Source organism: Cynocephalus volans, chromosome 11 (genome assembly GCF_027409185.1).
Source record: "Cynocephalus volans isolate mCynVol1 chromosome 11, mCynVol1.pri, whole genome shotgun sequence".
Lineage (NCBI taxonomy): Eukaryota > Metazoa > Chordata > Mammalia > Dermoptera > Cynocephalidae > Cynocephalus > Cynocephalus volans.
In genome coordinates, this window is record NC_084470.1 from 55,603,408 (window position 1) to 55,630,311 (window position 26,904).

The window sequence follows — 26,904 nt, forward strand, 5'->3', positions numbered from 1 at the left end:
TTGGCCTCATATTGAAAAAAAGCGAAATTAGAAGCACAGTTGAGACTTGTGTGCAAACTCCCCAACCTGGCCCAAATTGGTTAGGGCTAACTGAAAGTTCGGCCTTGGTTGTTATCACTAGGAAGCTGTCTCAGCCAATCAGAATCATTAAATGAAAGAAAGGAAAGGAGAAAGACTGGTTAGGGAGAGGAAGGAACGAAGGGTAGCTCTTAATCAAGAAGGAGTGGGGGTTGGTAGCTCTCATGTTGATTAATGGAGAACACCCTGGCGTTGGCTTTGTTCCTGAGGCAGTGCCTACAGAGACGGGGACTGGTGGGAAATGGGGGCCCCACTTAGCTACTAAGAGAAGTGCCTGGCTGAGCACTGAATGGCCGTTTGTCTCAGCTCATCCCCATGGAACTTCTCAAGGTAGGCATGTGCCCCCCACCTTACAGCTGAGGAAACTGAGTCTCAGAGGGACCCACAGCCAGTGAGAGGTGGAGCTTGGATGGAAACCCAGCTCTGCCTGACTCCGCCTGGAGCCTGGCTCCGCCTCACCGCACCATCAGATTTCGAACCCAGAAAGAGACAGCTTCTTTCTTCCCCCAGATGCTGTGTTGCTGACAGATCTGCAGGTTCTCCAGGTAGACTTCTTGAGACAGAAGAACACCTATTCTCACCACACATTGGCGTACCAAACGAACAAGGTTGTGCTCCGGCGAGGGCAAATGTTTCACCTGCGGCTGGTGCTGAACCAGCCCTTTCAATCCTCGGATAACCTGGAACTGCAGTTCAGCATGGGTGAAGCCTTGGGGCCTTCTCGTGGGGGGCGGGACCCAGTGGGTTCTGATCCTGGAGTGGCCCTTTCCAATTGGTCTGAGCCAGGAGTGCCTTTGCCTCCCTGACCTCAGTTTCCCTATCTGTGAAGTGGAAACAACAGGGGTCATGATGAGGATGGAATGGGAGGCTCAGGTGGGATCTGGTGTGTTGTGAGCCAAGCAGTGGAGATGGCTGGGGAGGGACCCTGCAGAGAGAGGTGACTCAGTGTGGCAGCTGCTCTGGAGGGGTCTGGAACACTTTCCAGAGATGAATCACAGGGCTGAGGTTTGCTGACACCATAGCTGTGTGGGTTGGAGGCAAGCCAGTAGTGGTAATTAAAAAGATCATACTTTGGATGCAAAGATAATAGGAAATGGCTCATCCACTGGTTATAGTTAGGTAAATATATGTGCATAAGTACCATTAGGGGTATAGAGAAAATGTGTTAGATTTTGTGACAGGTGGTGGGATAATGAGGGGATGTATTTCTTGCTTCTTTAATGTTGTTTTTAAGTTTTAAAAATAGATCACATAGATCAACTTTACAAGAGGATGTATGATGCCACTCCCCAGGAGAGAGCTCCTTTTGTTCCATCTCTGAGTAAAGAACAGGTGTAGGGTCTCCTCCAACCTGCTGGTGGAGATCACAGTCAGAACAGCCTCCATTCCCTTCAACCGAGATGAAATAAGCAGTGATTGCATGCCATGCCATGGGCTACCTGCTCAGCGCGGGGACCAGGACCTCACTTTCCCTTACTTCAGTGACTTTATAGTACCCCTGGGTACATTTGCACTCCCCACCAATGTTTACTGAGCACCTATGATGTGCCAGGTACTGCACTGAGACTACGTGTATGACCTTGTGTCATGCACTCCCTCACTCAGCAAGTATTTGTTTAATACCTACTTTGTGCAAGGAATCATCCCAAGCTCTGGGAATCCAGAGATAAAACAAGTCCCTGCCCTCCTAGACCTGACCCTTCTAGTAGAGAGAGATGGACAGTAAACAAATGAGAGGATAAGATCGTTTCAGACAGGGCCAGATACAATGAAGAAGTTAAAACCAGAGGTCCTCTGGCAGGAGAGCAGGCGATGGGTAGTAGGGGGTGCTGATTCATCTGGAGCTGGAGACGCTGCCCTGGGAGGTAACTCTGCTGAGACCCGCATTCCATGGGAGAGACACCGTGTGAAGAGCTGAGAGCAGGGCATTCCCGGCTGCGGGCACAGCGAGTGCAAAGACCCTGAGAAGACAGAGCACGTGGCCACATGGTGTGGTCATGTGCCAGCTCTCAAGGGACCAGAAACCCAGCAGTAGTGGGAGGAGGAGAGGAGGCTGGGGTGGGCTGGGAAGGCTCACTGAGGGCTGCCTGCGGGCCACGGAAAGGGGTTGGATTTGATTCCACTACTAGTCCCTGGAGCTCATGACATAACCTGACCGACGTTTTAAAAAAGGTCCTCTGACAGCTTGCAGGGGTGGCGGTGGTGTCTGCCTCTTCCAGATGAGAGTAACAGGTTAAGCAGTTGCTCTGGATCACCCAGAGTAAATAGGCGTGTCCATCTGAGGCACAAGCCCAGTGGGGGTCAAATAAACAGTAACACAAAGCAGATGGGGATGTGTGTGACAGAGGCCTGGACCCTGAGGATGATCAGGGAAGGTGTGGAGAGGAGGAGGCAGGGGAAGCTCAGCTGAACTGAGCAGAAAAAGTAAAACTGGACATTCGGGGCAGAGGGGGGCCTTGAGGCCCCAGGAAGGGGAGGAAAAGGCTGCAGATTGAGGGCTGGGCCCAGGGAGTCAGGACAAATGAGTTTGGGAAGGAGGGGTGGGGTCTCACTGAGTGGGGAGCTTCTGTTGGGGGTTGCCCGTGGCTGGGGCTAATATCAAGACTCTGTTCCTTTTGGGTGCCTATAGGACCGAATCCTAACGTCTCCAGACTCATCCTGGCAAAGCTCAATAAGGAGGCATCCTTAAGCAGTGATCACTGGCTGGCGACCCTTCACAGTTATTCTGGTACAGAGGTGAGGGCCCACGGGGTGTGGGCGGGCAGGCTGGCTGGCTTCTGGCTGATTCCTTGCCTAATCCAAGGAACCCCTATCCCCTTCCTTGCCTTCCAGTTGGTGAGGCTGCTTAAAACCATTTATGGCAGGTGATAGCAGAGACCATGTCTCCAAATGTCTCAATTTCCCCCTTGTCCTCCATAAAGCCCACAGTAGCTCTGACGGTGGCCAAACCTCCATTTCACCCCTTCCCTTTTTTTAATTTCAAAAGGAACAGTGCTCAGTGGAGGAAATGAGTAGAGAGAAGTAAATAAAAAATAACCCATTGTTCCACCAGTTAAGTTATCCATCCCTCCTGCCAGGTTTCTTTCTATGTAGTATTTAAATACAAAGATGGGGCAGTCTGTCTCTCACTTCGTTCACTTTACAACACATTGTGAGTGTTCCCTTTTTGTTCAATATTCTCCAGCAAAATAATTTCTTTTCTTTCTTTTTTTTTTTTAAAGATGACCGGTAAGGGGATCTTAACCCTTGACTTGGTGTTGTCAGCACCACGCTCACCCAGTGAGCGAACCGGCCATCCGTATATGGGATCCGAACCCGGGGCCTTGGTGTTATTAGCACCGCACTCTCCCGAGTGAGCCATGGGCCGGCCCAGCAAAATAATTTCTCTTGGTGGCTTCTGCTCATGTGTGTGGGCTTGGTGGCTTATTTGCCATCATTTGGGAGGTCTGGGGTTTTTACAGTAGTACCCAGTCTTCCCAGTGTTGTAATGAACCATCTCTCAGCCAAATCTTTGGACTAGCCTGTGGATATTTCCTTAAGATAAATCCCTAGAAGCTTAATTACTAGGTTAATTCCATGTTCTTAAAATGGCAATTATGCTGGACTTTTTAGAAGCAGAATTTGCAGCTGGGAGTGAGAGGAGCGATCCACCTGGAGCCAGCTCCTCTGGGCTCTTCCTTCCTCTGCCCTCATCCCAGACTCCCGAAACCAATTTTGCAGCATTCAGGTGTTTCTCAGGGTATCATGAAAGTCTCTCTAGGAGGAGGTCTTTGAATTCATTTTCCTCTCACCTGAAAGTCTTGGTTTTTTAAAGAGGTCTAGTGGGAAAGCCAGTTCCAGAGGAAAGAATGCGCTGGGGAGGGAGATGCTTTCTTCACTTAAAAAGCATTATTTTTCATTTTTTATTGATTTTTAATACATAAAGGATGCAAATTTTAAATACACAATGAATTTTTACATATGAATCCACCCGTGAGACCACCACCCAGGCCAAGGTGGATGACTTTTTCTCCACCCTTGAAGGCTGGTTCCCCTGCGCTTGAGCAATGATCAGCGGGCCTGTTCTGCGCTGAGAAAATGACGAGGAAGGGGCTGGTCTGCCCTGCTGGGCCAGGGTTCTGGTGACTGAGTATAGGGGAATGGAATAGTTGTCTCAGTCATCCTGCTGGTGACCAGGACCACCCCCTCATGGAGCACAGACCCTGGCCATGGTGGTCAGCCACCACATGGATTGGGGACAGGGGCACAAGCTCCTTCAATGTCCTGCAAGGGGCACAAGCTTCTTCCTCCTGCTGCAAGAGGAGCGTGGGGAGTTTGAGTGGAGGATTCTGGAATTGTATCACAGAGAGTTCTTTCACAGCTCTATCTCCTGGGCCACCTCTCTGGGCCTCAGTTTCCTCACCAGCAAAATAATGATAGTTAAGCATTTATACACACACACACACATATAAGCTCATCTAATTCTCACATGAAGAGGTGGTTTGGGGGACACTGTTATCATTCCAAGTTTTTCAACAATGAAACTGAGGCACAGGAGCAGTTAGGTAACCAGCAACCAACCAAGGTCATACAGTTAGTAAGAGGTAGAGCTGGGGTTTGACTAGGAGCCTGCTGCCCCTACAAGCTATCTTATAATAACAAGCATTTCATGGGTTTGGGAGGATCCAGGGCCACAAACATAAGTGCTTTGAGACAATGATTAAAATTGTTGTTATCAGGGCCATTGTGGCAGCAGCAACATCTCTCTATCCTAATTATCCATCCAGCCAATGTCTATCCTAAAAGGCTGAACAAAAGCTTGGGGCACCCTTGGCCTGATAGCCCTGTGGGGCTCAGGCTGCTTGTGCTCCAACAACTGAGAAAGGATTTGTTTGCTCCAAGAGACAGCTGGTATTTAACCTGCCCCCTGAAATTCCAGGAGCGAGGCCAGGCACTTATGTGTTGTCTATAGTGGCATCATCTCCAGGCTGCAGGGAAGGGACTAAAGCTCAGAGAGGTGAAAACACCTGCTGAGCTTTGAACCCTAATCTGTCTAGGGCCCTTGGTAGGACCTGCTGAGACCTCTTGCTCTGTGTGGCTGCTTTTCGGTCTCACATATCCTGCCCATGTGGGGACATTCCTAGCTGTCCTGGGCTCTCACCACTCCTGGTCTCTGGACTGGTTCTGGACGGGATGATTCATCAGGACTGATGGATTCTTCTGGGAGGCTTCCATAGGATTCAGGATCTGGCCAGAGGGGGAAGTGTCCATCATTTCTTGTATTTCACTCAGATCATAGTGGCTGTCACCAGCGCCCCCAAAGCCATGGTGGGCAAGTACTTCCTGAGTGTGAAAAGTGGAAACCACCTCTTTAAGCCTGAAGAAAACATCTTGTATCTTCTCTTCAACCCATGGTGTGAAGGTAATGGGAAACTCAGGTCTGCTGGGGAGTGTTGGGTACCCCTGGCAGGACTCATCTGACTAAACGAGAAGTGGCACCTACATATGTGATGCATAGTCTATGAGCTTTTGTTTGCTCTCAACGTGCTTGCAAACTAGGTGAATGGAACATTGGAGCATCCCCTTTGTGGCCAAGCCCCTTGGAAAAGAGGTCCTCGTTCGCCACTTGCATTTCCCTGCTACTGCCTTACCCCACCCCAGCCGACCTCTGCCTCCACCACTGGACAGAGGCTGCCCTTGGTGGGGTGGGGGAGTCGCCAATAACTTCTTCCCTGCCTGTTCCAGAAGCGAGGCCTGAGTTGTAAGTGGTGGTTCTTCCCTTCTGAATACTCTCTGCTCGTTCAAGCTTCTTCCCTTTTTCCCACTCTCTCATCTGCCCAACTCATTCCTTCCTGTGGCTGCACTGGAGCCTTGAAGCTATTTCTGCCACCACCAGCACAGCCTCTCTCTCTCAAGGAGGAGGGAATCTTACTGCAACCTCAGATGCAGCGTGATCTATACCAACGCTTTCCCACACCTGTCCTTCCTCCTGCAGCCTTCTGGATGTTAAAACCCATCAGGTGCCCAAGCTAGAAACCGGGGTGCTCTTTTTTCAATCTTTGTGTTTGGAAGAGATTTCAAGCTCACAGAAAAGTGGCAAAAATGGTATAAAGAACATCCATATACCCTTTATCCAGATTCACTTACTATTAACATTTTGTCCTGTTTGTTTCATCATTTTCCTTTCTCTCTGCTTCTCTCCCTTTACGTGCACGCGTGCACGCACACACACACACACACACACACACACACACACACACACAGACACTTACACTTTATCTTTGAACCATTTGGGAGTAAGTTACATAGAATGTGGCTCTTGACCCCTAAATACTTTAGTGTGTCTGTTCTAACTGCAGGGATATTCTCTTATATAACCACAGTGCAGTTATCAACTTCAGTAAATTAAATGTTGACTTTAATCTATAATCCGTATTCCAGTTTGGCCACTTGTTTAATCATGTTTATAACATTTTTCCCTTCAGTACAGGATCCAGGCCAGAGTCTCCTATTGCATTTAGTGATTATGTCTTTTTACCTTCTTTAATCTGGAACAGTTCCTCAGCCTTTTTAGTCTTTTTTGCCATTTACATTTTTGAGGAATAGATCTCCCCCCTTTTGAAATAGAACACTACTCATTTTGGGTTTTTCTGATGATTCATCATCTTTAGATTCAGGTGATGCAAACTTGGCTGGAATATTATGTAAGTGATGCCTCAGAAAATCACGTCTGGAGGCACATGAATGGGGATGTTAATTTTGATCATTTGGTTGAGGTGCTGTCCAGTTTCTCTGCTATGTAATTACTATTTTTCCTTTGTAACCAATAAGTAGTCTGAAGACACTTTAAGACCATGCAAATACCTGCTCCTCAACAAAATTCTCCAACTCTAGACGTTGTATCCATTGAACGTTTTCACCTGAACCAAAACCTTCACTATGGTGGTTGCACAGTGATTTTGCAACTCCAACTCTCCATTCATATCTACCTGCCGGCCCCTGGCATTCTCCTGTGAGAAGAGCCCTCCCTTCCTTCACCCTCATTCATCCATCCATCTGTCCATCCATCCATCCATCTATCCATCCATCCATCTATCTACTTATCTATTTATCCTCTGTATGGACTCATAGATTCTCTCTTTTTTCCAGTGGTTTACAATTCATACTTGTTCTTAATTATGTTTTTGTTCAAATTGTCCCAGATTTTCCCAGTGGAAGTCCCTTATGGCTGGCTCAGGAAGTTCTTTTTGATGCCTGCCTTGACCCTCTCCTCACCCACTTTGCTTCCCCCAACACTTGCTGTTCCAAATCCCTCATGAGACCTTGGAGATCCCCCAGCCCAGGCAGTCCACCATGGCACACCTGCCTCTGTCCCAGGGGGTGGACAATAACCCATATGTATGTGTGGTCTTGCTTCAGAGGACGTGGTTTTCATGCCTGATGAGAAGGAGCGAGCAGAGTACGTCCTCAATGACACAGGCTATGTTTATATGGGTTTTGCCGGAAATATCAGAGAAAAACCCTGGAACTTTGCTCAGGTAATGGACTTGTCATCTGTGGCTGGACCAGGCCCCTCTCTATAGACCACCTTCGTTTTAAGGTAGTAGCTTAGTCTTTAGTTAGGTAGTAGCTGGTAAAGGTTGTGGAGAAAGGTTTGTGAGTCTCAAGTCAAACCCTGGCCTCATACATGTGAAACTTGCCCAGAGAGCGGGTGACCTCCCCAGGCCGTGCGGCTGGGTGGGGGAATCCAAGCTGGAAACCCCTTCTCCAGAGCCCTGCCCAGGCCCTTCCTATCTTCCTCTGCTCTTTCCCACTCCCGACCTGCAGTGCATTTATCAAAGAACCAACCATTGACAATTATTTACAAGGAAGCAGGTTACTATCAGAATGTTGGCATTGACAAAGAGCCTCTAAGACGTAAGGGAGATTTTTTAGAAGACATTGGTGTGGAGTCCTCTGCTGAGTGGAAGGATGAATGTCTTCGTGCTGCCATGAGGCAGAGCAACCACGTGGAAAGAAGCCCATGATGGTGCTAAAGTTTAGGGTGTGAGGATTCATGGCACTAGAAACTTCCAACTTTCCTTCTCAGCAGATTTTGCAACAAAAAACTTCTGGAAAACGCCAAGCCCTACACAACTGCTTGAAGTTTCCCCTTCTCTCCCTGGGTCTGGACACCTGGGATAGGACAAAAGTGGGGACAAAGGAGGAGGGACTCCCAGTTAGTGAGGCCCACCGTGTGCACCATGCAAAGCGTGTCACGTATGTCCTCTCGTTTCACCTTCATGCCATCCCTGGAAGGACCCACCATTGCCACCTTACAGACAGGAGATGGGGAGAAGGAAGTGGGAGGAAGTGGTTGGCAAGGGAGAGGGGGTGGTCAACAGAGGAAGGAAACAGCCAAAATGGAGACCACAGGAGGGGCGGGGAAGAAGGAATCACCTGGGTTCTAGGTAGTTGCCCCTCTTAGAAAATCAAGGTGTGACTTTAAGGACCCCAAAGAATTATAACCACAAAACTCTCCCAGACTCTTTCTGGAGAATGAAGATTATTATCTATTCCTTTTGTTTTGATTGTTTTTTGCTCGGATTACAAAAGCAACACATATACTTCAACTCTGTAAATATACTCAAACCATTTAATTGTCCAGTTTAAATGGTAGATTTTGTGCAATGTAAATTATATCTGGATAGAGTGGTTTAAAATAAATGAATAAGATTTAAAAAGTCACACACATGCTCATCACAAAAGACTTAGAAGACAGAAAATACAGAAATGTGAAAATAAAATAAAATCATAATCTTCTCCCTCAGTGATAATGGCTTAATATTTTAGTGTATTTCACTATCTTTTTCTATTACTATTACTTACATTGTGAGGTAAAACTATCTATGTACAACCTTGTAGTCTGTTTCATTTATTTAACTTGACTACAAAGGAATTTTCCCCATGGTGTTAAAAAAAACTCTGCTTGTCCTTTTTTTTTTTTTTTTTTTTTGTCGCCTTTTTTTTTTTTCGTGACCGGCACTCAGCCAGTGAGTGCACTGGTCAGTCCTATATAGGATCCGAACCCGCGGCGGGAGTGTCGCCGCGCTGCCAGCGCAGCACTCTACCAAGTGCGCCACGGGCTCGGCCCTTGTCCTTCTTTTTAATGGCTGCACCCTATAGCTCTATGGATTTACTTTTCTGTTGACTATGACTAGACATTTAAATGGTTTCTAATTTTCAGTGCTGCAGCAGGGTTCTTTGTGAGACAGTAGGCAGGTTTCCTTGCCCTGGAGATGGGTTCCCCACAGGGAGGCTGTGAAGTGCCGATGAGATGGTATTAAGTTTCTGACAACAGGGCAAACTCTTGTGAACGGCCTCTTTCTTCATTTCCCAAAATAGTTTGAGAAAAACGTCCTGAACTGCTGCATTACCCTGCTGAGCCAGAGCTTCGTCAAGCCTGAGAACACGTGGGACCCCGTGCTGGTGGGCAGGGCCTTGACTGCTGTGGTAGGTGTGGGAGGCCAGGGCTCAACAGAAAAGATTCTGATAGTACCAAAGTCTGTAGAGAAATCTTGCTTCTGTTTTAAGCTGTCTGGTACTGTTTGCCAATGGCTCAACCGTTTTTAGGTTCTTCCCCCCAGCTGGACTATGAGCTCTTTGAACTACCCCACACCACCATGGCCAATCAACCAACCATTCAAAACTATCAAGAAATATACATTTGCCAAGGTCTGTTCTGTCTGCAGGTTTTCAAGTCAGACCTGAATTCAAAACCCCAGCTTTGCCACTTATGGGCTGACCTTAGACAAATGGCTTTGCCTCTCTGGGCCTCAGTTTCTCCACTTGTTAATACATAAGTTCCTCTTCCTACCTGCAAACTGGGCTCCAGTTAGGGTGAGCAAATTGTTCCAGTTCACTTGGGACTTTCCTTTTTTTTTTTTTTTTGGCATTAAGAATATTGTGTTCCAGGAAACCCCTCAGTCCTGGGTAGAGAGTATGGTTTATCACCCACCCGGCCGCTTAAAAGTCAGTTTTGCCCAGTGCAGCTGCTCTCAAACATTTTGGTCTCAGGACCCCTTTCTGCATTTAAAAATGATCTAGGATTCCAAATAGCTTGTGTTTATGTGGTTTATAATTACAGATATTTACTGTATTAGAAATTAAAACTGAGAAATTTAAACAATATTTATTCTAAAAGAATGATAATAAATCTATTACATGTTGACATAAATAATGCATTTCTGTGAAAAATACTGATACTGTTTGAAGCATAAAATATGCAGTGAGAAGAGTAGCATTGTTTTACATTTTTGCAAATCTCTTAATGTCTGGCTTGATAAAAGTCAGCTGGAATCTCATATCTGCTTCTGCACTTAATCTATTGAAGTACATTGTTTTAGTTGAAATATATGAAGACAATCTGGCCTCACACAGCTACTTGGATGAAAAGGGCAGAGATACTTTCGTAGCCTTTTCAGATAATGGTAGATATTCTTCTTTGATACCACACCTACACTCAACAGTGGTAGTTTCTTAAAGTTGGTTACAATGTGGAATATGAAACTACATCAATTTTTCATCCTCTGTATGAAATATGGGAGAATGAGAGTGAAAAAGGCAATATCTCCTTGGGATTCTTATGCAAATAGTTTTGATCACAGACCTTAGGACTCCCAGGGGTCTCCCAACTCCACTGAGAACCGCTCTCCAAAGGTCCAACAAGGCTTTAGCCAAGTGGCTGCTCTTGTCATCTGTGGGTGGCAGGCAGGCATATGTTCATCTCCAGGCAAGTCTGTGAGCTGAAAGTTCTTAAGTCAGGAGCTTTTGAAATGCCCTCGTTGCAGGGTAGCTGTGAGCATGTGCCAGCACTAGTGGGGTGCTTCATAAATGGCATGGCCTGCGTGGTGGTTCCGAGTTAGTGGCTGGTGGGATTACCATAGAGCCCTCACACTGACCCTCTGGGGCCCAGGCATGGAACCCACTATATCTGCTCTTTCTTCTTTACCCCCATGTTGGCACATTTATTCTCCAGCCCAGGAGTCAGCTGAGTGGATGGGCTGGACCCTCAGAAAAAATGAGTAAAGGAGACTGAGTCATTAGCAGACAGAGCTTATGTTGGAGGCTCTAGTTCTCGGTGGTGCAGGTGGATTTGTACACACCTGGCTGCTTCTCTCCTTTCGAGCTCTGTGATTCTGGTCAAGACTCTGAGCCTCTCTGGGCTTTTGTTATCTATCTCATGTTTGGAGTTATTACGAGGGCTCAATAACACATTAACAAGTACCCAGCCCAATGCCTGGCAGGCTGTGGGCCAATCTGTAGCCTATTCCCAGGTGATTGTTATAAGTGTTGGAGTTTGGGAAGCAGTGAGCTAAGCTGCAACTTGTTTCAGAGATGAGGAGGCCAGCCCAGAGAGAAGGGGCTGTTGGCCCAACACTGCACAGCAAGGTGGTGGCTGAGCCAGCTCTAGACTTCCTGTGCTCCTTTGTAACGCACTCCAAACCACCTCTTGAGGCCATGAGCCAAGCACGAGCACTGCAGAACTTCAAGAGGTTGCAGGAGTCACTTCCAAAATTAGGTTATCAAAGATTAGTTTCCATGTTTGGAAATCTCAGAACCCCAGCCACTTTGATGGCCCTCAGTTTTAGGCCTGATAACCTTCCCCTCGCAGGTCCCCTACTGCATCTTTATCCACAGAATATGTGGCCATGAATGGGCCTGTGTGATCTACTGCAAATTTCTGACCAGCAAGCAGAACTCTGCCAGGGCTGCCTAAAGACGGCTCCCACACCAGGCAAGGAAAAATGATGAGGCAGTTAGTGCATTCATTATCTATTGCTCTGTGACAAGTTAGCCCAAGACATGGTGGCTTCGACAACAAACATTTATTATCTCACATGTCTATGGGTCAGGAATCCAGATGCAGGTAGCTAGGTCCTCTGGCTCACAGTCTCTCACAGACTGCAGGCATCTCAAGGCTCAGCCAGGGAGGATCCACGTCCAGGCTCACTGTCCTGGCTGTGGGCAGCCTCAGGTGCTCACCACGTGGCCTTACCACAGGGCAGCTTACAGCCCGGAGCCAGCTCCCATCAGAGTGATCAAGTGAGACAGGAGCACGAGGGCGGGAGCCACGGCCTCTGGGCCTCCTCTCAGAAGGGACAGCCTGTCACTGGACTGTATTCTGTGGACCACCACTGTACGAGGTCTTGGAGAAGGGATTACCAGGGCCTTCTTAGAGGCTACCCACCACACCTGGGAAGAGGAGTGTGCTTTGTTCTACAGGGGAATAGAGCATGGTCCATGAGGAGTCTTGAGAGTCTGCACATCCTCTGAGTTGAATGTAGCTTCCTTTCTCCTCTCTTCTCCTCCGCCACATTGCTCTACAGGGCTTGGGTCCAGCAGGCACTGACTGGCTGGGGCCACTAGGTGAGGCAAGAGGATACCTGCAGCCCAGAGCAGAGAGGTGACTGGGTAATGGTTAAGATGGGGTGTATGTGTCCCTGCTTCAACCAGGACCCTGTGCCTGTCTCCCTTCCATCTGTCTTTATTCCTTTGATGGCTCTTAGGTGTGGGAGTGGCCTTTGCTCTCTCTGATTGTGATAAGTGAAGAAGCTTGTCCAGCCACTAGGTGGTGCTATGATCATCATTTTATAAGGGAGGAAACTGAGGCACAGAGCAGTGAGCATCTGCCCCAGGCTACAGGGCTAGTATGCTCCTTGACCTCTCTTGGTACCCTGCCTACCCCCTACCCTGGACAAACCTGTGCCCTCCAAGTGTTCTGAGATGCTCCGTGGTATCCACATTGGTGGCTGGGTGGCCAGGCTGGGCTGGCAACACCTTGTGCTGCTGAAGGGTGGACACTGACCCCACCCCTATATGTCTATGTGTGTATCAGATGAGCCCTCAGAATGGACAAGGCCTGCTCATCGGGAATTGGTCGGGGAACTACCAGGGTGGCACACCCCCGCACGTGTGGACGGGCAGTGCCCCCATACTGCAGCAGTACTATGCCACGCAGAAGCCAGTGTCCTTCGGCCAGTGCTGGGTGTTCTCTGGGGTCCTGACCACAGGTATGTGGGAGGCCAGGGACTGACGAGAGAAGTACCAGGGAGGGGCTCCCAGCCCCTGCAGTTGCTGACCACCGCTGCCCGGGATCATTTCAGTGCTGAGAGCATTGGGAATTCCAGCGCGCAGTGTGACCAACTTCAATTCAGCCCATGACACGGAAAAGAACCTCACGGTGGACATCTACCTGAATGAGATGGGCAAGAAAATTGTCAGTATGAGCAAAGACTCTGTCTGGTAGGGTCCCTCCTCTCACCCTGCCCTGCCTCCCCCGCTAGGAATTTTCTAGTCAAAGCCCAGTCTCCAGACCCTCCCAACCTAAAGACTCCACTGTATGGTGGGACCCCCTTAGTCTCTCTCAGAGACTGATTCAAGTTGTAGGCAGGTGCCCACTGCTCCTGAAATTTCGTATTTTTCAAAATTCGGCCTTGGATGTTCGTACCAGAATCACCTGGGATGCTTGTTAATGCAGCTTCCTGGACTGGAGCCTTTGCTCCTAAAGATGAAGGCCAGGAATCTGCATTTAATTTTAGCATTCAGCCCAGGAGATCTGGCTCATACTGCTGTGTGAGAACCTTTGATGTAACTGGTACCCATTGACCGCCATGAAGCAGTATTTCTTTTGTTCTCTGATCTAGAGCACATGAGCCCCTAGAAAGCTAAAAGTGACCACAGGAGGGATAAGGGAGAATGAGAAGTTTCAGAGGGAGTGGAAGAGGAGGGAAGGTCAGGGCATGATTATAAATATCCAAAGCGTTCCAGGTGAAGTTGGGGCCAGACAGGGAGGCCAGTTCTCATAGCTTTTATTCAGATGTTGCTGTGAAGTTCTAGTTCACATACCAAGATGAGAAAAAAAGAAAAAAAAAAAAGCTTCAAAACTATTGGAAAGGAGGCACTAAACTGTATTATTTGCAGATGATATAATTGTCCACCTAGAAAACCAAGAGAATCAACTTAAAAATATCAAGAATTAATATGAGAGTTCAGAGGTTGGCTAGTTACAAATTTACTCATCAACAAAACAGAATCCCAGGGAGTGGCAGTCTTCAACCCAGGAAAGGATTACAGCTGTTATTTCATTTATTCGTGTATTCAGCAAGTGTTTATTAGGTGTCTTTTATGCCTCAAACACTGAAGACATCAAGACAAATAAAATTTGGTCCTGCCTTGAGGAGTGGGAAAAGCTCTAGGCTCTTGAGGAATCATAGGCAGGATCAGAGTCTGATACTCCTCCCCAGTCCCACCCATTTGCCTCCAGCTCTGTGCCCTCTGAGGCTTTCCAGGTGGGGCAGGTGGCACTTAGCGATGACCCCTCCCTTGCCAATGTAGACAAAAATTCCTCAACCCCCAAGAATAACCTTGGTGGGTCCCTGGTAATGGAGAGGTCCCTGACAATTTTGGCATGTTTATCTCTGACTGTGTTTGGGGGTGGGCTGGGGTGTGGCCTGTTCCTAACCTGCTGCAGGAATTTCCATGTGTGGACAGAAGGCTGGATGAAGCGACAGGATCTGCCCAAGGGCTATGATGGCTGGCAGGCGATGGACGGCACGCCGCAGGAGCTTAGCGACGGTGAGCAGGGGGCTGGTGGAAGGTTCTCTGCATCTGTGCTGCTCTCCTGACCTGGCCCAGGGTTCTGTGGGTCTTGGGTGTACAGCCAAGCAGGTGGGGAAGTTTTCAATAAAAATTTCCTGAAACAGAAAGCATGCCCAATCACTCCTGCCATTCCTGCTGAGCAGGGTCTTCAGTTTCAGATTTTTAAAAAAATAAAGATAATGCTAATAATAATACTGATAAAGATAATGCTAATAATAATACTGATAATAGTAATGATATGGTAGCACTTAAGGGGTCCCTACCATGCGCCACATGTAATACCTACATGATCCATGTAACTCACAACTAACCTTTTGAAATAGGTTCTGTCATTATCCTCATTTTATAAGCGAGGAAACTGAGGCTCAGGGAGGTGAAGTGAGTTGCCTGAGATCACACAGCTCCAAGAGGCAGAACCAGGATTGCAGCACAAGTCGGACATAATGGGGATGATTATCTTATTTGGTTAGGGGTTACTGATTCCTGAGTAAGACAGTAAGTAGCCCTTTTAGGTGGAAGGGCCTTGGAGCATGTCTTTGTACAGATGGGGAAAGAGATGTATGGGGCTTGTCTGAGGTCACTTGGAAAATCTATGGAATCAAGTTGTCTTTATTTTAAATTTGAGTCCTAGTATTAAAAACAAAAACGTCTGCCCAATAAAGGGAAAATAGACTATAGTTTTCAAATGTTTTTTAAAAGCAGTCAAATCCTTCAGAAGGAAACTGCTTGTGAGACCTCATTATGTAAAAGCAGAACCGCTTTAGCTGAAGTGTGATGGGGACCAGCCTGCCCTGGCTTCCTGACATCCCTGCAGTCCCTCAGGTACTTCTGCTGCCACGGGACACTGGGCAGATCCCTGAAAGATCCTTCTAGGATTGAGACTCAGTTTCCCTGTGAAGCTCATCCCAGGGATAGCAAATTCACCTGCCCATGGGGCCGGAGAGTAAGCGGGGGTGTGCAACTGGGAAGGTGGAGACCCAGAGACACGAGCATGTAAGTCTCCAAAGGCATTCAAATTAGAGTTTAAAAGTACTCTGGTGGTCCCACACCCCTCAGTGTGGGACCTTTGATTCCTCCAGCTGTAGTGCGAGCCCATGTGGCCCTGAAGGCAAAGAGCTGTTAAAAGTGAAAAAAGCCTTCACGACTCTCCAGAGATCAGACATTGCCCTTATAATGGGAGATGAGGGTGGTGGGAGGGGTCCCCAGTGGTGGGAGGGGCTAGTGACACACCCATGCCCTCCTATACTCAGTGGAAGAGTCTCAGCAGGGCAGATCTCATGGGCTCTTCCCATCCAGAGAGTCCCAGTAGCATTGGGGGCGGGGAGCGGGGGCAGTAGCAATGGCAACCAGGCAGTAAGCAGCCTAGTGCTGCCCTGTTCGCTGGCCAGAAAGGGGCCTTAGAAGCCCACCTAAGCCACTCACTTTATAATAAGGCCAGAGAGGGAGAGTGGAGATGGCCAAAGTTAGTCAACAAGTTAGGGGCAGAACCAGCTTTAGGTTAGGAGTCCAGTTTTCCTGAGTCCTAGTCCTCACTACACTGAATTCAGAGGTCTGGCTGCTTTAAAGAGGCAAGGGAGAGGAGTTTCGTATGTTGAGGATTGAGTAAAATAACAGAAGTGGCAAGCGCAATGCCCAGAATACAAGGGAATGTAAAAACCAAAACTACTACTGAGTAATGGTGAGCCAAGAGACTAATTCCCACTGAGCTGTTAATGACTGATAAAGGGACCACTCTATTCACATTTAGAAGAGAGCTCTTCAAACGGAGATGTTTCTATGAGTCTGGGTCAATAGCAACAGCTTGCATTTGTTCCAGGCAGGATGCTAAGCACGTTACAAGCATTATTTCGTTTAATCCTCACAATAGCCTTATGAGGTGAGCACTGTTTTTTCCCCAGTTTTCTAGGAAGTGGAGGCACAGAGAGCTAAAGTGACTTGCTCAAAGTCACATAGCTCCAAGGTTTGAAGGCAGGAATCAGACCTAGATCATATAAATCTATACTCCACTGGGAGTATGCTAGGATGAGTTTAATAGGTGGTGTGACTTCCTATTAAAGTCAAAGCTGAGGGGCTGGCCCGTGGCTCACTCGGGAGAGTGTGGTGATGATAACACCAAGGCCCTGGGTTCGGATCCCATATAGGGATGGCCGGTTAGCTCACTGGGTGAGCATGGTGCTAACAACACCAAATCAAGGGTTAAGATCCCCTTACCGGTCATCTTTTAAAAAATAAAAATAAAAATAAAAAAAAAGGTCAAAGCTGAGATATGCCTCTCTTTTCAGAATAGTCAAGGATGGCCCAGGAAGTGAGCACCCAGATGCGTTTTGGGCAAAGCCTGCTTGTCGGTCCTGTTTGGGTTTGGGATCAGTTGCTGTCCCTTGACCTGGGCAGGGAGGGCTGGGGAGTCCAACTGAGAGTGCTCCTTCCTGGCTACCCTTCAGGAATCTACCGCTGCGGGCCATCGCCACTGACTGCTATCCGCAGAGGTGACATCTCCATGTGCTATGACACCAGGTTCCTCTTCTCAGAAGTGCATGCTAGCAAGTACGTCTGGATGGTGAAGGTGGTGAACGGGGAGAAGAAGTACACCGTCATCTCAGTGGAGACCACAGAGATTGGGAAACAAATCAGCACCAAGGCGGTGGGCCAGGACAGCCGGAATGACATCACCAATGAGTACAAGTTCCCAGAAGGTGGCCACAGGGCTTCCCTAACTCGGGTCCCCGAGTCACCAAGACCATGATAAGAGTCAGGATCACGGATCAGCAAACCTTTTCTGTAAAGGACCCAATAGTAAATATTCTAGGCTCTGAGGGCCATACAGTTTCTGGTGAAACTACTATACTCTGCTGTGGACAGCTCTAGGGCAGCCACATATAATCCATCAATGAATGGGCATGACTATGTTCCAGTTTAAACTTTATTTACACTTTATTTAAAAATAGGCAGTGGGCTAGGATCGGCTCGAAGGCTGTAGTTTGCTGACTCCCAGCCAAGATGATGATGATGATAAAGGTCAAGAACCACTACACTCATTTTTATAAATAGCTGTCATTTATCACCAACAACAGTAGCTACTATTATTATTAACCATTTATTGTTGTTAATAGTAACTATTATTAATCAATATTTATTGTACCAGCTAATAATGCTTGAGCATTTACGACATGCCAGTCTCAATACTAAGCACGTTATGTTCCTCACCTAACTTAGTCCTCACAGTAGCCTGTCAGGCTTGTACTTTAATTCACATTTTGAGGAGGCAAAATTGCGACTCAGAGAGCTCAAGTCATTTGCCCAAGCTCACACAGCTAATAAGTGGCCGTGCTAGGTTTTGAAGTTAGGCTTCTCTGCATGGTGGGGAAAGATGGGGCATATGTAGCTCCTGGGCAATAGGTATATTCCTTGGCTTTCTGGTTCCAATGGGTCATTTGATACATGGAGGTACCATTCGCTGTACCTGGGCACACAAAGGGGGTGGGGTAGGCAATCCTGAGAGGGAAGATGAGCCAGATTTCAAGGAGAATTCAGGGTGTCTGGGGAACAGCCAGGTAGAGATGTCCAGGGTGGGGTGCATTGAACTCAAGGGAGAGTGGGCAGGAGGCAAAGAGATGTGGCCACAGGTGCTGCCCAGGTGTTTCTGTCATCCTGAGACAGGCAGCTACTCCAGACACTGACCTCGTTCTCCTTTAGAACAGGCTGCTCAGTCCCCCTACTCACCCTGGTTAGGGTGCAGGGCCTGCCTGTGGATGGCCAGGTCCTCTTCCACGTCTGCAGACAGCCATCCTGTCCTCAGGCTTCCTCCCCTCCCGCTTCAGCCCCCAAGTCCTCAGCTGCAAGCATGTGGACCCTTCTCTTCCCATCCTGGCTGCCCTTCAGAGTGTGTTCTTGTTGGTTTTGTGTCAGTCTTTCTTCAAGTAGCGTTTCTAGGACTGGGGAGGGACAGGTACGGCTTGCACCTCTTTTTAAAAAATGTTCTAATTGAGGTCTTTGTTGTTTCACCTTGCTGAGAACTTCCGTGCTCACCAGGGCCTGCTGGATTCAATATTGGTTCCTCAGCCTGGCCTCCTGGGCCCTGCAGAGCAGCCTCCAGTGTCCTGCCTGAGTTTATTTCCCAGCCATGCTGCTCACTGTCCCCCGAAGTGGCTGTCTGGCTTTCCCCCTCCAGACCTCCGTTGATGCTTTCCCCACCTGGAACTTTCTCTTTTGCCATCCCTACTACCTACGGGCTCGGCTGCTCAAACTCTGCCTCCGTTCTTGATGTTCCTCAATCTGATGGGAGCTTGCTAGCTTCTGTGTCCCACTGGCCAGATGCTGAGGAAACAAAGGCAGCTCCATACAGCTTCCCCAGAGGGCTCTGAGTGTAGACAGGCAAACAGGCTATGGAATATGAGTAAGGGAGGGCAGGACATGCTAAGGGCTCGTAGAGAGCAAGTCGCGGTGTGTGGGAGGGGCGTGGCACGCAGGACATTGGGGCTTTCCCTCCCTTCATCACAGTGTGGCTAAGAGCAGGTCAGTTTGGACCCCCGAGATGATTGTGAGCTTGTACAGAACCTTGCACGATGTAGGCCATCAGTAAACGTTTCTTGAAATGAGTCAAGGAACAGCTACCAAGACAGCTCAGGGCCAGAGCTCAGGGTCAGAGTGGAGCTGTCCACTCTGAAGTCTCTTTGTGTTCAGAGTGAAAGTGGGCAGAGAGCTTTGTAATAAGTTTGGAAATCTCTTTCTTATGGATGAAATTGTATCCCCAAGTTTGTCTTCAAAAAATGGGCAAGTGACTAAAAAGGATCAGGCTAGGAGGAATCGAAAAAAAAAAGTCAGGGTGAGGGGAGCAGCAGGGAGGGAGGAAAGGATAGAGAGGAAGACAGACTGGTATCTGTGAACTGGTACATGTGATGGTGTCTCTCAGGTCTCTGAGGCTCTGCTCATTTTTTTCATTCTTTATCCTTTCTGTCTCTCAGACCGGAAAATCTCAGTTGACTTCTCTGCAAGTTTGCTGATTCTTTCTTCTACAAGCTCTCATCTACTATTATTATACTTTTCAACTCCTGAATTTCTATTTGGTTATCTTTTTAAAAAATAATTTAAATCTGTTTATTGATGCAGCAGTCTCCCCTGCCCCAAAGTTTTGCTTTCTACTGTTTCAGTTATTTGTGGTCAACCACAGTCTGAAAAGATTACATGGAAAATTCCAGAAATAAATAATTCATAAGTTTTAAATTGTGCACCGTTCTGAGTAGCATGATGAGGTCTCATTCCATCCTGCTCCCAGCCACCCAGCATGTGAGTCGTCCCTTTGTGTAGCGTGTCCTTGCCATCTACACTGCCCACCCTTAGGCACTTAGTAGTCATCTTGGTTAACAGATCCATGGTTGTGGTATTGCAGTGCTTGTGTTCAAGGAACCCTTATTCCACTTAATAATGACTCAAAAATGCAAGAGTACTGATGCCGGCAGCTTGGATATGCGAAAAAGAAGCTGCAAAGTGCTTCCTTTAAGTGAAGAGGTAAAGGTTCTTTACCTAATAAGGAAAGAAAAAAATGGTATGCTAAGGCTGCTAAGATCTACAATAAGAACGAATCTTCTACCCATGAAATTGGGGAGGAGAAAGGAATTTGTGCTAGTTTTGCTGTTGCACCTCAGACTTTATCATAGGTATGTATGTATAGGAAAAACATAGTATCTGTAGGATTTGTTACTATCCACGGTTTCAGGCATCCACTGGCAGTCTTGGAACGTGTCCCCTATGATAAGGTGGGACTATTATATTCTCTATTTGGCAAGCCACTATTCTCATACTTGTACATTCCTTTAGTTCTTTGAATATATTTAAGATAGCTAATTTAAAGTCTTTGTCTAGTATGTCCAATGTCTGGGTTCCCTCAGGGTCAGTTTCTGTTGACTGCTTTCCCCCTCTGTGTATGTGCCATACTTTCTTGTTTCTTTGCCTGTCTTTTGTTTGTTTGTTTGTTTGTGTTTTTGGTAGTAAGTTGGACATTTTATTTTATTTTATTTTTTCTTTTTTTCTTTTTTTTTTGTATATATTTCCTTTCTTTTTTTTTTCTTTTTGACATTTTAAAGAATATAATATAGTAATCAGAAATCAGATCCTGTCCCTCATCCCAGGTTTTTTGTTGTTTCTGTTTGTTATTGTTGCTATTTGTTTGTTTAGTGACTTCCCTGTTAGATATAATTCTGTGAAGTCTGTAATCTTTGTTGTGCATAAACACTGAAGTCTCTGCTCAGGTTGCTTTGTGATCAGCTAAAGACTGGCCAGAGGTTTCCATAAATGCCTTGGACCAGTAAGGTTCCTAGCATTTGCCAAGGAGCTCTGTGTACAAGTCAGCATACACATTTAATGCTTTGGCAGGCAGTTTATAACTCTGCCTTAGCCTTCACTTCCTGCTTGTGCAAAGCCTCAAGATCAGTTAGAGGTGAGAGTGTGTAGCCTTCTCAGGTCTTTCTCAAACCTTCTAAATTCCCAGGAATCTGTCTGAACTTTTCAAAGCCCTTATATACATGTTGTTCCTTAGCTTTTCCTTTTAAGTTTTTTGGTCAGCTTCTTTTTCCCTCAACTGTTATTGCTACCTTCAGCAATTGCAATGTTAAACAGTTGCTACTGGTTTTTGTTTGTTTTGACAGATGCCCCAAGGAGAAAAGGCTGTTTGTAATGAGTGAGTTCTTAGTTGGGTCAAATGAAGAGAAGTTCTGTGAATGGAGACTTCCAGGGAACTGCCATGTAGGTCAAATAATTACAATTCTCTGGTGGTGGAGCTTTTGGGGAGCTCCAAATTCATTCTTTCCCCTCCAAAGGTGGATAGGCTTCTGGTTTTCACTGTGATTGTGGTGCTGTTTGTTTTCAAGGCTACTGTGGATCTGGGAAGAATGGACAAGGATCAGAATGCCACATAACTTTGTTCTTACTGAAATTAAACTGCTTTTCTTGAATAATTGCTCCTCAGATTGTTGTAAGCCTTTGGTTAATTTTAAGAGTTCTGAAAAAGTTTATTTTGATCATTTTTACCAGTGTGCTCATTGCTACAATGGAGAAGAAGATATTTGGAGGTCTTTATTCTGCCTTTCTCACTGATATCAGAATGTGCTATTACTTAGGAATAGGGATTTGAACACTTCTTTGTGTGAATACACAGCTCTTGGGCTTCTGGCCATGTGGACAGGCTTTCTCTGCTCCTAGGGTTGGTTGGGACATTTGGTCCCTAAGGAAGCTGCTTTTGTGTCTCTTCCAGGATCCTCTGAGGAGAAGGAGGCCACGGAACATGCCTTCACCCTCCTCAATTATGAGAGGAAGTACAACCTCCCTGAAAAAAAGGACTTTCTTGAGATGTCTGTCCAGGCAGATCCTGTGCTGCTGGGAAACTCTGTTAATTTCACCCTGATTCTCAAAAGGACAACTGCTACCCAACAGAAGGTCAAAATTGCAAGCTCCTTTGACCTGCAGATGTACACTGGCAAGATGGTGGCAAACCTGGGTGTCTTCCATAAGACTGCACAGATCCAAGGTCAAGGTATCAGAAGCAGGAAGGGCCTTGGGCCCCAAGAGGGATCAGGGTCCCCACTATATGAGATTCTTCTCTTCTCTGTGGACTACTTCCATATACTAACAAAGTTTTGTGTGCAAGTAAACACAAACAAACATTTATTGAGAACATACCATTTGGTAGTCACAAGAAATCCAGGCATATAGGACTTTTAGTGGTCAATCAAAAAGAAACAAAACAAAAAAGAAATCCAGGCTCAGAGGAAATGTGGGCCAAAGATGGCACTGGAACAGGAGCCTAGGGTCTATCTCAGAGTCATAAATTAGGGGTGCTTCAAGTGTCATTAGAAGTCTCTTATGATGGCAGAGATTTTATCTCAAATGCCCGCTCTAATCAGTGGGTTGTGGTTGCCCAGGGCATAGTGTTGAGAATGCATGGGATGTCCTGATGACAACTGGTAGTGTTTGTCATGGGCTCAGGATGGGAGCCTGGAGAACTCAGCCAATTAATTCCTTCTCAAGCCCAACTTCTTGTTTTCTGAAGAGAGAATGGAACATGCCCAGGGTTACTCAGTTCTGTGCTTGAAGATGAAAACTCATACTGGAAGGCTATTATAAATTACCTCCTCTCCTCTCTGGATCTTTGACAGAATCCAAAGTGACTGTGACCTTGGACTGTCATGCCTACATGGGCAGCCTGGGTATGATTGATGATGAGCCCGTCATTAAAGGTTTCTTTGTTGCGGAAATTGTGGAGTCCAAGGAAATGATGACTTCTGAGACTTTCGTGTATTTCCAGTACCCTGAGTTCTCTATAGAGGTGAGCCGCCTGCAGGCTAGAAAAGGCTTCTGCCTGGAGCTTGGCCTTGGAGTGGTGTGGTGTCCTTAAGACTCCTGGGGATCCCTGGTTGGCATATTCTTCAAGCTAATTACATTCCTAAGAAAAATGGCCAGTACATTTGTATTCCTAAAATTACATTCCTAAGAAAAATACCTTTTCCAAACATGTATTTCAGGAGAAGCAATGGGTTAAGCATTTTCTTTTTTAGTTTTTGATCAACTGAATTTAAAAATTTTTATTTGTTTATTTTGTTGATTTGGTTTTTGTTGGCAGCTGGCAGGTATGGGGATACTGAACCCTTGACCTTGGTGTTATAACACCACACTCTAACCAACTGATTTAACTGGCCAGCCCAAATCTTAAAATTGTTAATTTTAATTTTTTGAATGAGTAATACTTGCACACAGTATGAAATTCTAAAGATGCAAAAGGTAAAATGGTGGGTGTCTGAAAAAGAGAATGCAACCAGGACCAGGGGGTGGAAGTAGGTACAATTGTCTTGAGTGCTCTGGCTCTGGACATGGTTAAGTGCGCACTTAGGGAGGAGGAACAGAGCCTGGCTGGGAAGACATCTTGGTATTTTGGGTCTTGTGAGGTAGCACTCATGTCCAGGGGTATGGAAGGGAGCCCTGGTACAGTGGGACAGGAGCCTGTGCTTGGCTCATGCGGAGCACATGCAAGTATTTAATCCTGGAGCCTGGGAAGGGCCTCCAGGGAGATCCTCCCTCACAAGCATCCCTTGCTTCAAGGCCCCATCTGGGAGGCCTCCTTGCACCCATCCTTCCTGCGGGTGGGTCTCAGAAACGCATGCTGCTGCTGGGGCTGCGCAGTGCGGGAAGGCCTCTTGTTTGGTCAAGGAGGATCCTGATTAGGGCCGAACGAAGCCAGGATGTGGGTCAAGCTAGGATCTCTGGCTGGCATAGTACTATATGTCTTAAATTCCTTTTAAAAAAAAGTCTGACAAATCACAAGATGCCAGGTTGTACAGACATATACATGATTACTGGCAACATCAGAAGCTAAAAGAAAGGCATGGAACATATTCTCCCCTAGAGCCCTCACAGGACAGCACGGGCCTGCTGACATCTTGATTGTGTGTGTGTGTGTGTGTGTGTGTGTGTGTGTGTGTGTGTGTGTGTGTGTGTGTGTGTGTGTGTGTGTGTGTGTGTGTGTGTTTTGAAATAACTCATCATTGTGGTTCTACTTCTCTGCTTTAGCCTATCCTGGAAACATGCACATAGCTCATGCGTACCTTCTCTCCCTCTCTCTCATCCCCACTTTACTACAGTTGCCTAACTCGGGCAAAGTTGGCCAGCCACTTACCTGCAGTTGTGTCTTCAAGAATACCCTGGCCATCCCTTTGACTAACATCTTAATCTTTATGGAAAGCCTGGGCATCTCCTCGCGGCAGACCTTTGACCAAGGGTGAGTCTGCCTGAGCTGTTCTTACAAACAGAAATAAACTCTCAGGACATATGTCTTGCACATGTGTATAAATAGTTTTGAGATGTGAATTCCCAGTACGGGGTTATAGGGTCAAAATGTAGGGTCAAAAGATTGCATTTTACTAGTGCCTAATTGCTTCCGGGAAAGATTGCACTGATTTATGCTCCAACAACGGATCTTTTTGATTCTTGCCAATCTAATGGTTAAGTAACCTTGTTTTAATTTCTATCTCTGATTATTTGTGAGACTACTTTTATGTTAACTGACTATTTATCTCCTGTTAATTGCCCATTCATATTCTTTCTCCATTTTTGTACTCTTATTTTTTCATATTAATTTGTGTGTAGTCTTTACATAGTAGAGTGTTATGCATTGCAAATCATTTATCAGTCTGTTTTTTAAACACTAAGATGTCTTTTACCATTAGAACTTTTAAATTTTGATGTAGTCAAACTTGTCAATCTTTTCCTTTATGGGTACTGAGTTTCATGTCACCCTAAGAATATAGAAATATTCTCCTATGCTTTTTCTAGAATTTCTAGCTTTATTGACACAATTAGGTTTATCTAGAGTTTAATTTTTGGGGTGTGAATGATGTAGAGCTACTACTTTGTTAAATGAGCTATCATTTTCCTAGTACTTTAAAGCACTACATTTATTACATTGTTAATTCCCATGTATATCTGGGAATCTGGACTCTAATTTGCTATTGCACTTTTCTTCTAATGCAGTATCATGTCATTTAAATTATTGTAGTTCTACAGTACTTATGGATACGAAGTAGGCAAATGTCCCTCTTCTCCTCTTTTTTCTTGTCCATAGAACTTTTAGAGTCATCTTGTCATATCATTTAAAAACTGTTGGGATTGGTATTGCACTGAATTTATCAATCTATTTGGGGGAGAATTTGTACCAAGTGACAATATAGAGTCTTACCATCTAGGAATGTGGGATATTTTACCATTTACTCAGGTCTTCTTTATGACCTTTAGAAAAGTTTTATTGTTTTCTTCATATATATCTTGTACATTCCTAGTTGGATTAATTCCAAGGTGTATAATAACTTTTGTTGCTTTCGTGAGGGGATGTTTTTCATTATATTTTCTAATTGTTTGCTGGACTGTATGGAAATGATTGACTTTGGTATGCAGGTATATTCAGCAAAGGACTTTACTGAACTCTAATGGTTGCTCCAGAGAGAAGGTTTCCTATGGTCTATGTCTTGCAGGTTGTCTGATTCTTCTAAGTAAAAACAAGTACACGCCTCCTTCCCTTAGATCAGGGTTTCTCAAACCTTAACATGCACACAAATTACCCGGGGAATATTATTAAAATGCAGATTTTGATTCAGCAATTCTGGGGTGGAGCCTTAGATTCTGTATTTCTAACAAGCTCCCAGATGATGCCAGTATTGCTGGTCCTGGACCAGCAATGAATTCCTTTCATGTGGATTCATCATAAAACAAATGTTCCTCTTGGATTTCATATAAGAGACAACTGTTGCTAATACCCATGAAACAGGAACATCTATAAACCCAAGCAGGTCTCCCAGGATGGTTTGTGAAATGTCAGAGCTGGAAGAGCCCCCGGAAACCAGCTAGTTAGATGATCTTGCTTTACACCTGAGAAAACTGACAGCATCCAGGGTGGAGGTCCACTGTGCTGTGCCCTGGAATGGCCAGGACTTCTCAGTGAGGCTGAGCTAAGACTGGGCCTCCTGGTTCATCGCCCAGCTCATCTCCCTCTCCCCATGGTAATCTCAGCTGATTGCATGTCGCTGTGTCTTTGAAATTTCCAGGACGGTGCATCCTGGTGAGATCATCCAGTTCTACATAAATTGTACTCCAGAGAAAACTGGACCCAGGAAATTTATCATCAAGTTCACTTCCGATCAAGTGAAAGAGATTTACGCTGAGAAGCTTGTTCTCATCACCAACTAGCCTCTGCCGGATGTTAGGGAAACACCGGCAGCAGCCCAGTGAGGCTTTACTGAGCATTTCAGCATTTCCTACTTTGCACTTAGCTTTCAGATCATGAATGATTAGTTTGATTACTCATATGATGGCAGATTCAAGAGCCAGCCAGGTAAAAGATAAGGAACTCAAAGGCCAAAACAAACCACAGGTAGCCGCACCCACGGGGCTGTCACAGGTCCAGTGAAATCACAGGGGGGTCACATCTTTTACAGCTAGAAACACCTAGCCTGGGCCACAGAACTCCCCATCCCCTTCTTGAGTCATGGCTTCAAAGAGCAGGGCCACCGTTTTCTAGATTCAGAACCACAGACATCCAAAGCCACAGATTCTCCCCCTAGAGCAACAGGCTATGGGAAGCCAAGAGCTGCCACCCACCGGGCCATGTGTGAAGATGCCATGTCTTCAGGCCAAGGGTTTGCCAGCCCTGGAGGCACCTGCCAACTGGAG

At 46.3% G+C, this 26,904-nt stretch overlaps 1 protein-coding gene across 1 annotated transcript; it reads left to right on the plus strand.

The window, feature by feature from the left end:
* Window positions 1–393: 393 nt before the first annotated feature.
* TGM4 (transglutaminase 4) lies at window positions 394–26,421 on the plus strand. The gene is made up of 14 exons (XM_063113385.1): window positions 394–408; window positions 549–780; window positions 2,708–2,814; window positions 5,350–5,479; window positions 7,477–7,595; window positions 9,442–9,549; window positions 12,935–13,109; window positions 13,203–13,341; window positions 14,570–14,673; window positions 17,139–17,390; window positions 21,944–22,222; window positions 22,845–23,014; window positions 24,324–24,460; window positions 26,280–26,421. The coding sequence occupies exons 1-14, from the start codon at window positions 394–396 to the stop codon at window positions 26,419–26,421; spliced, it is 2,109 nt and encodes a 702-aa protein (XP_062969455.1).
* Window positions 26,422–26,904: the final 483 nt, after the last annotated feature.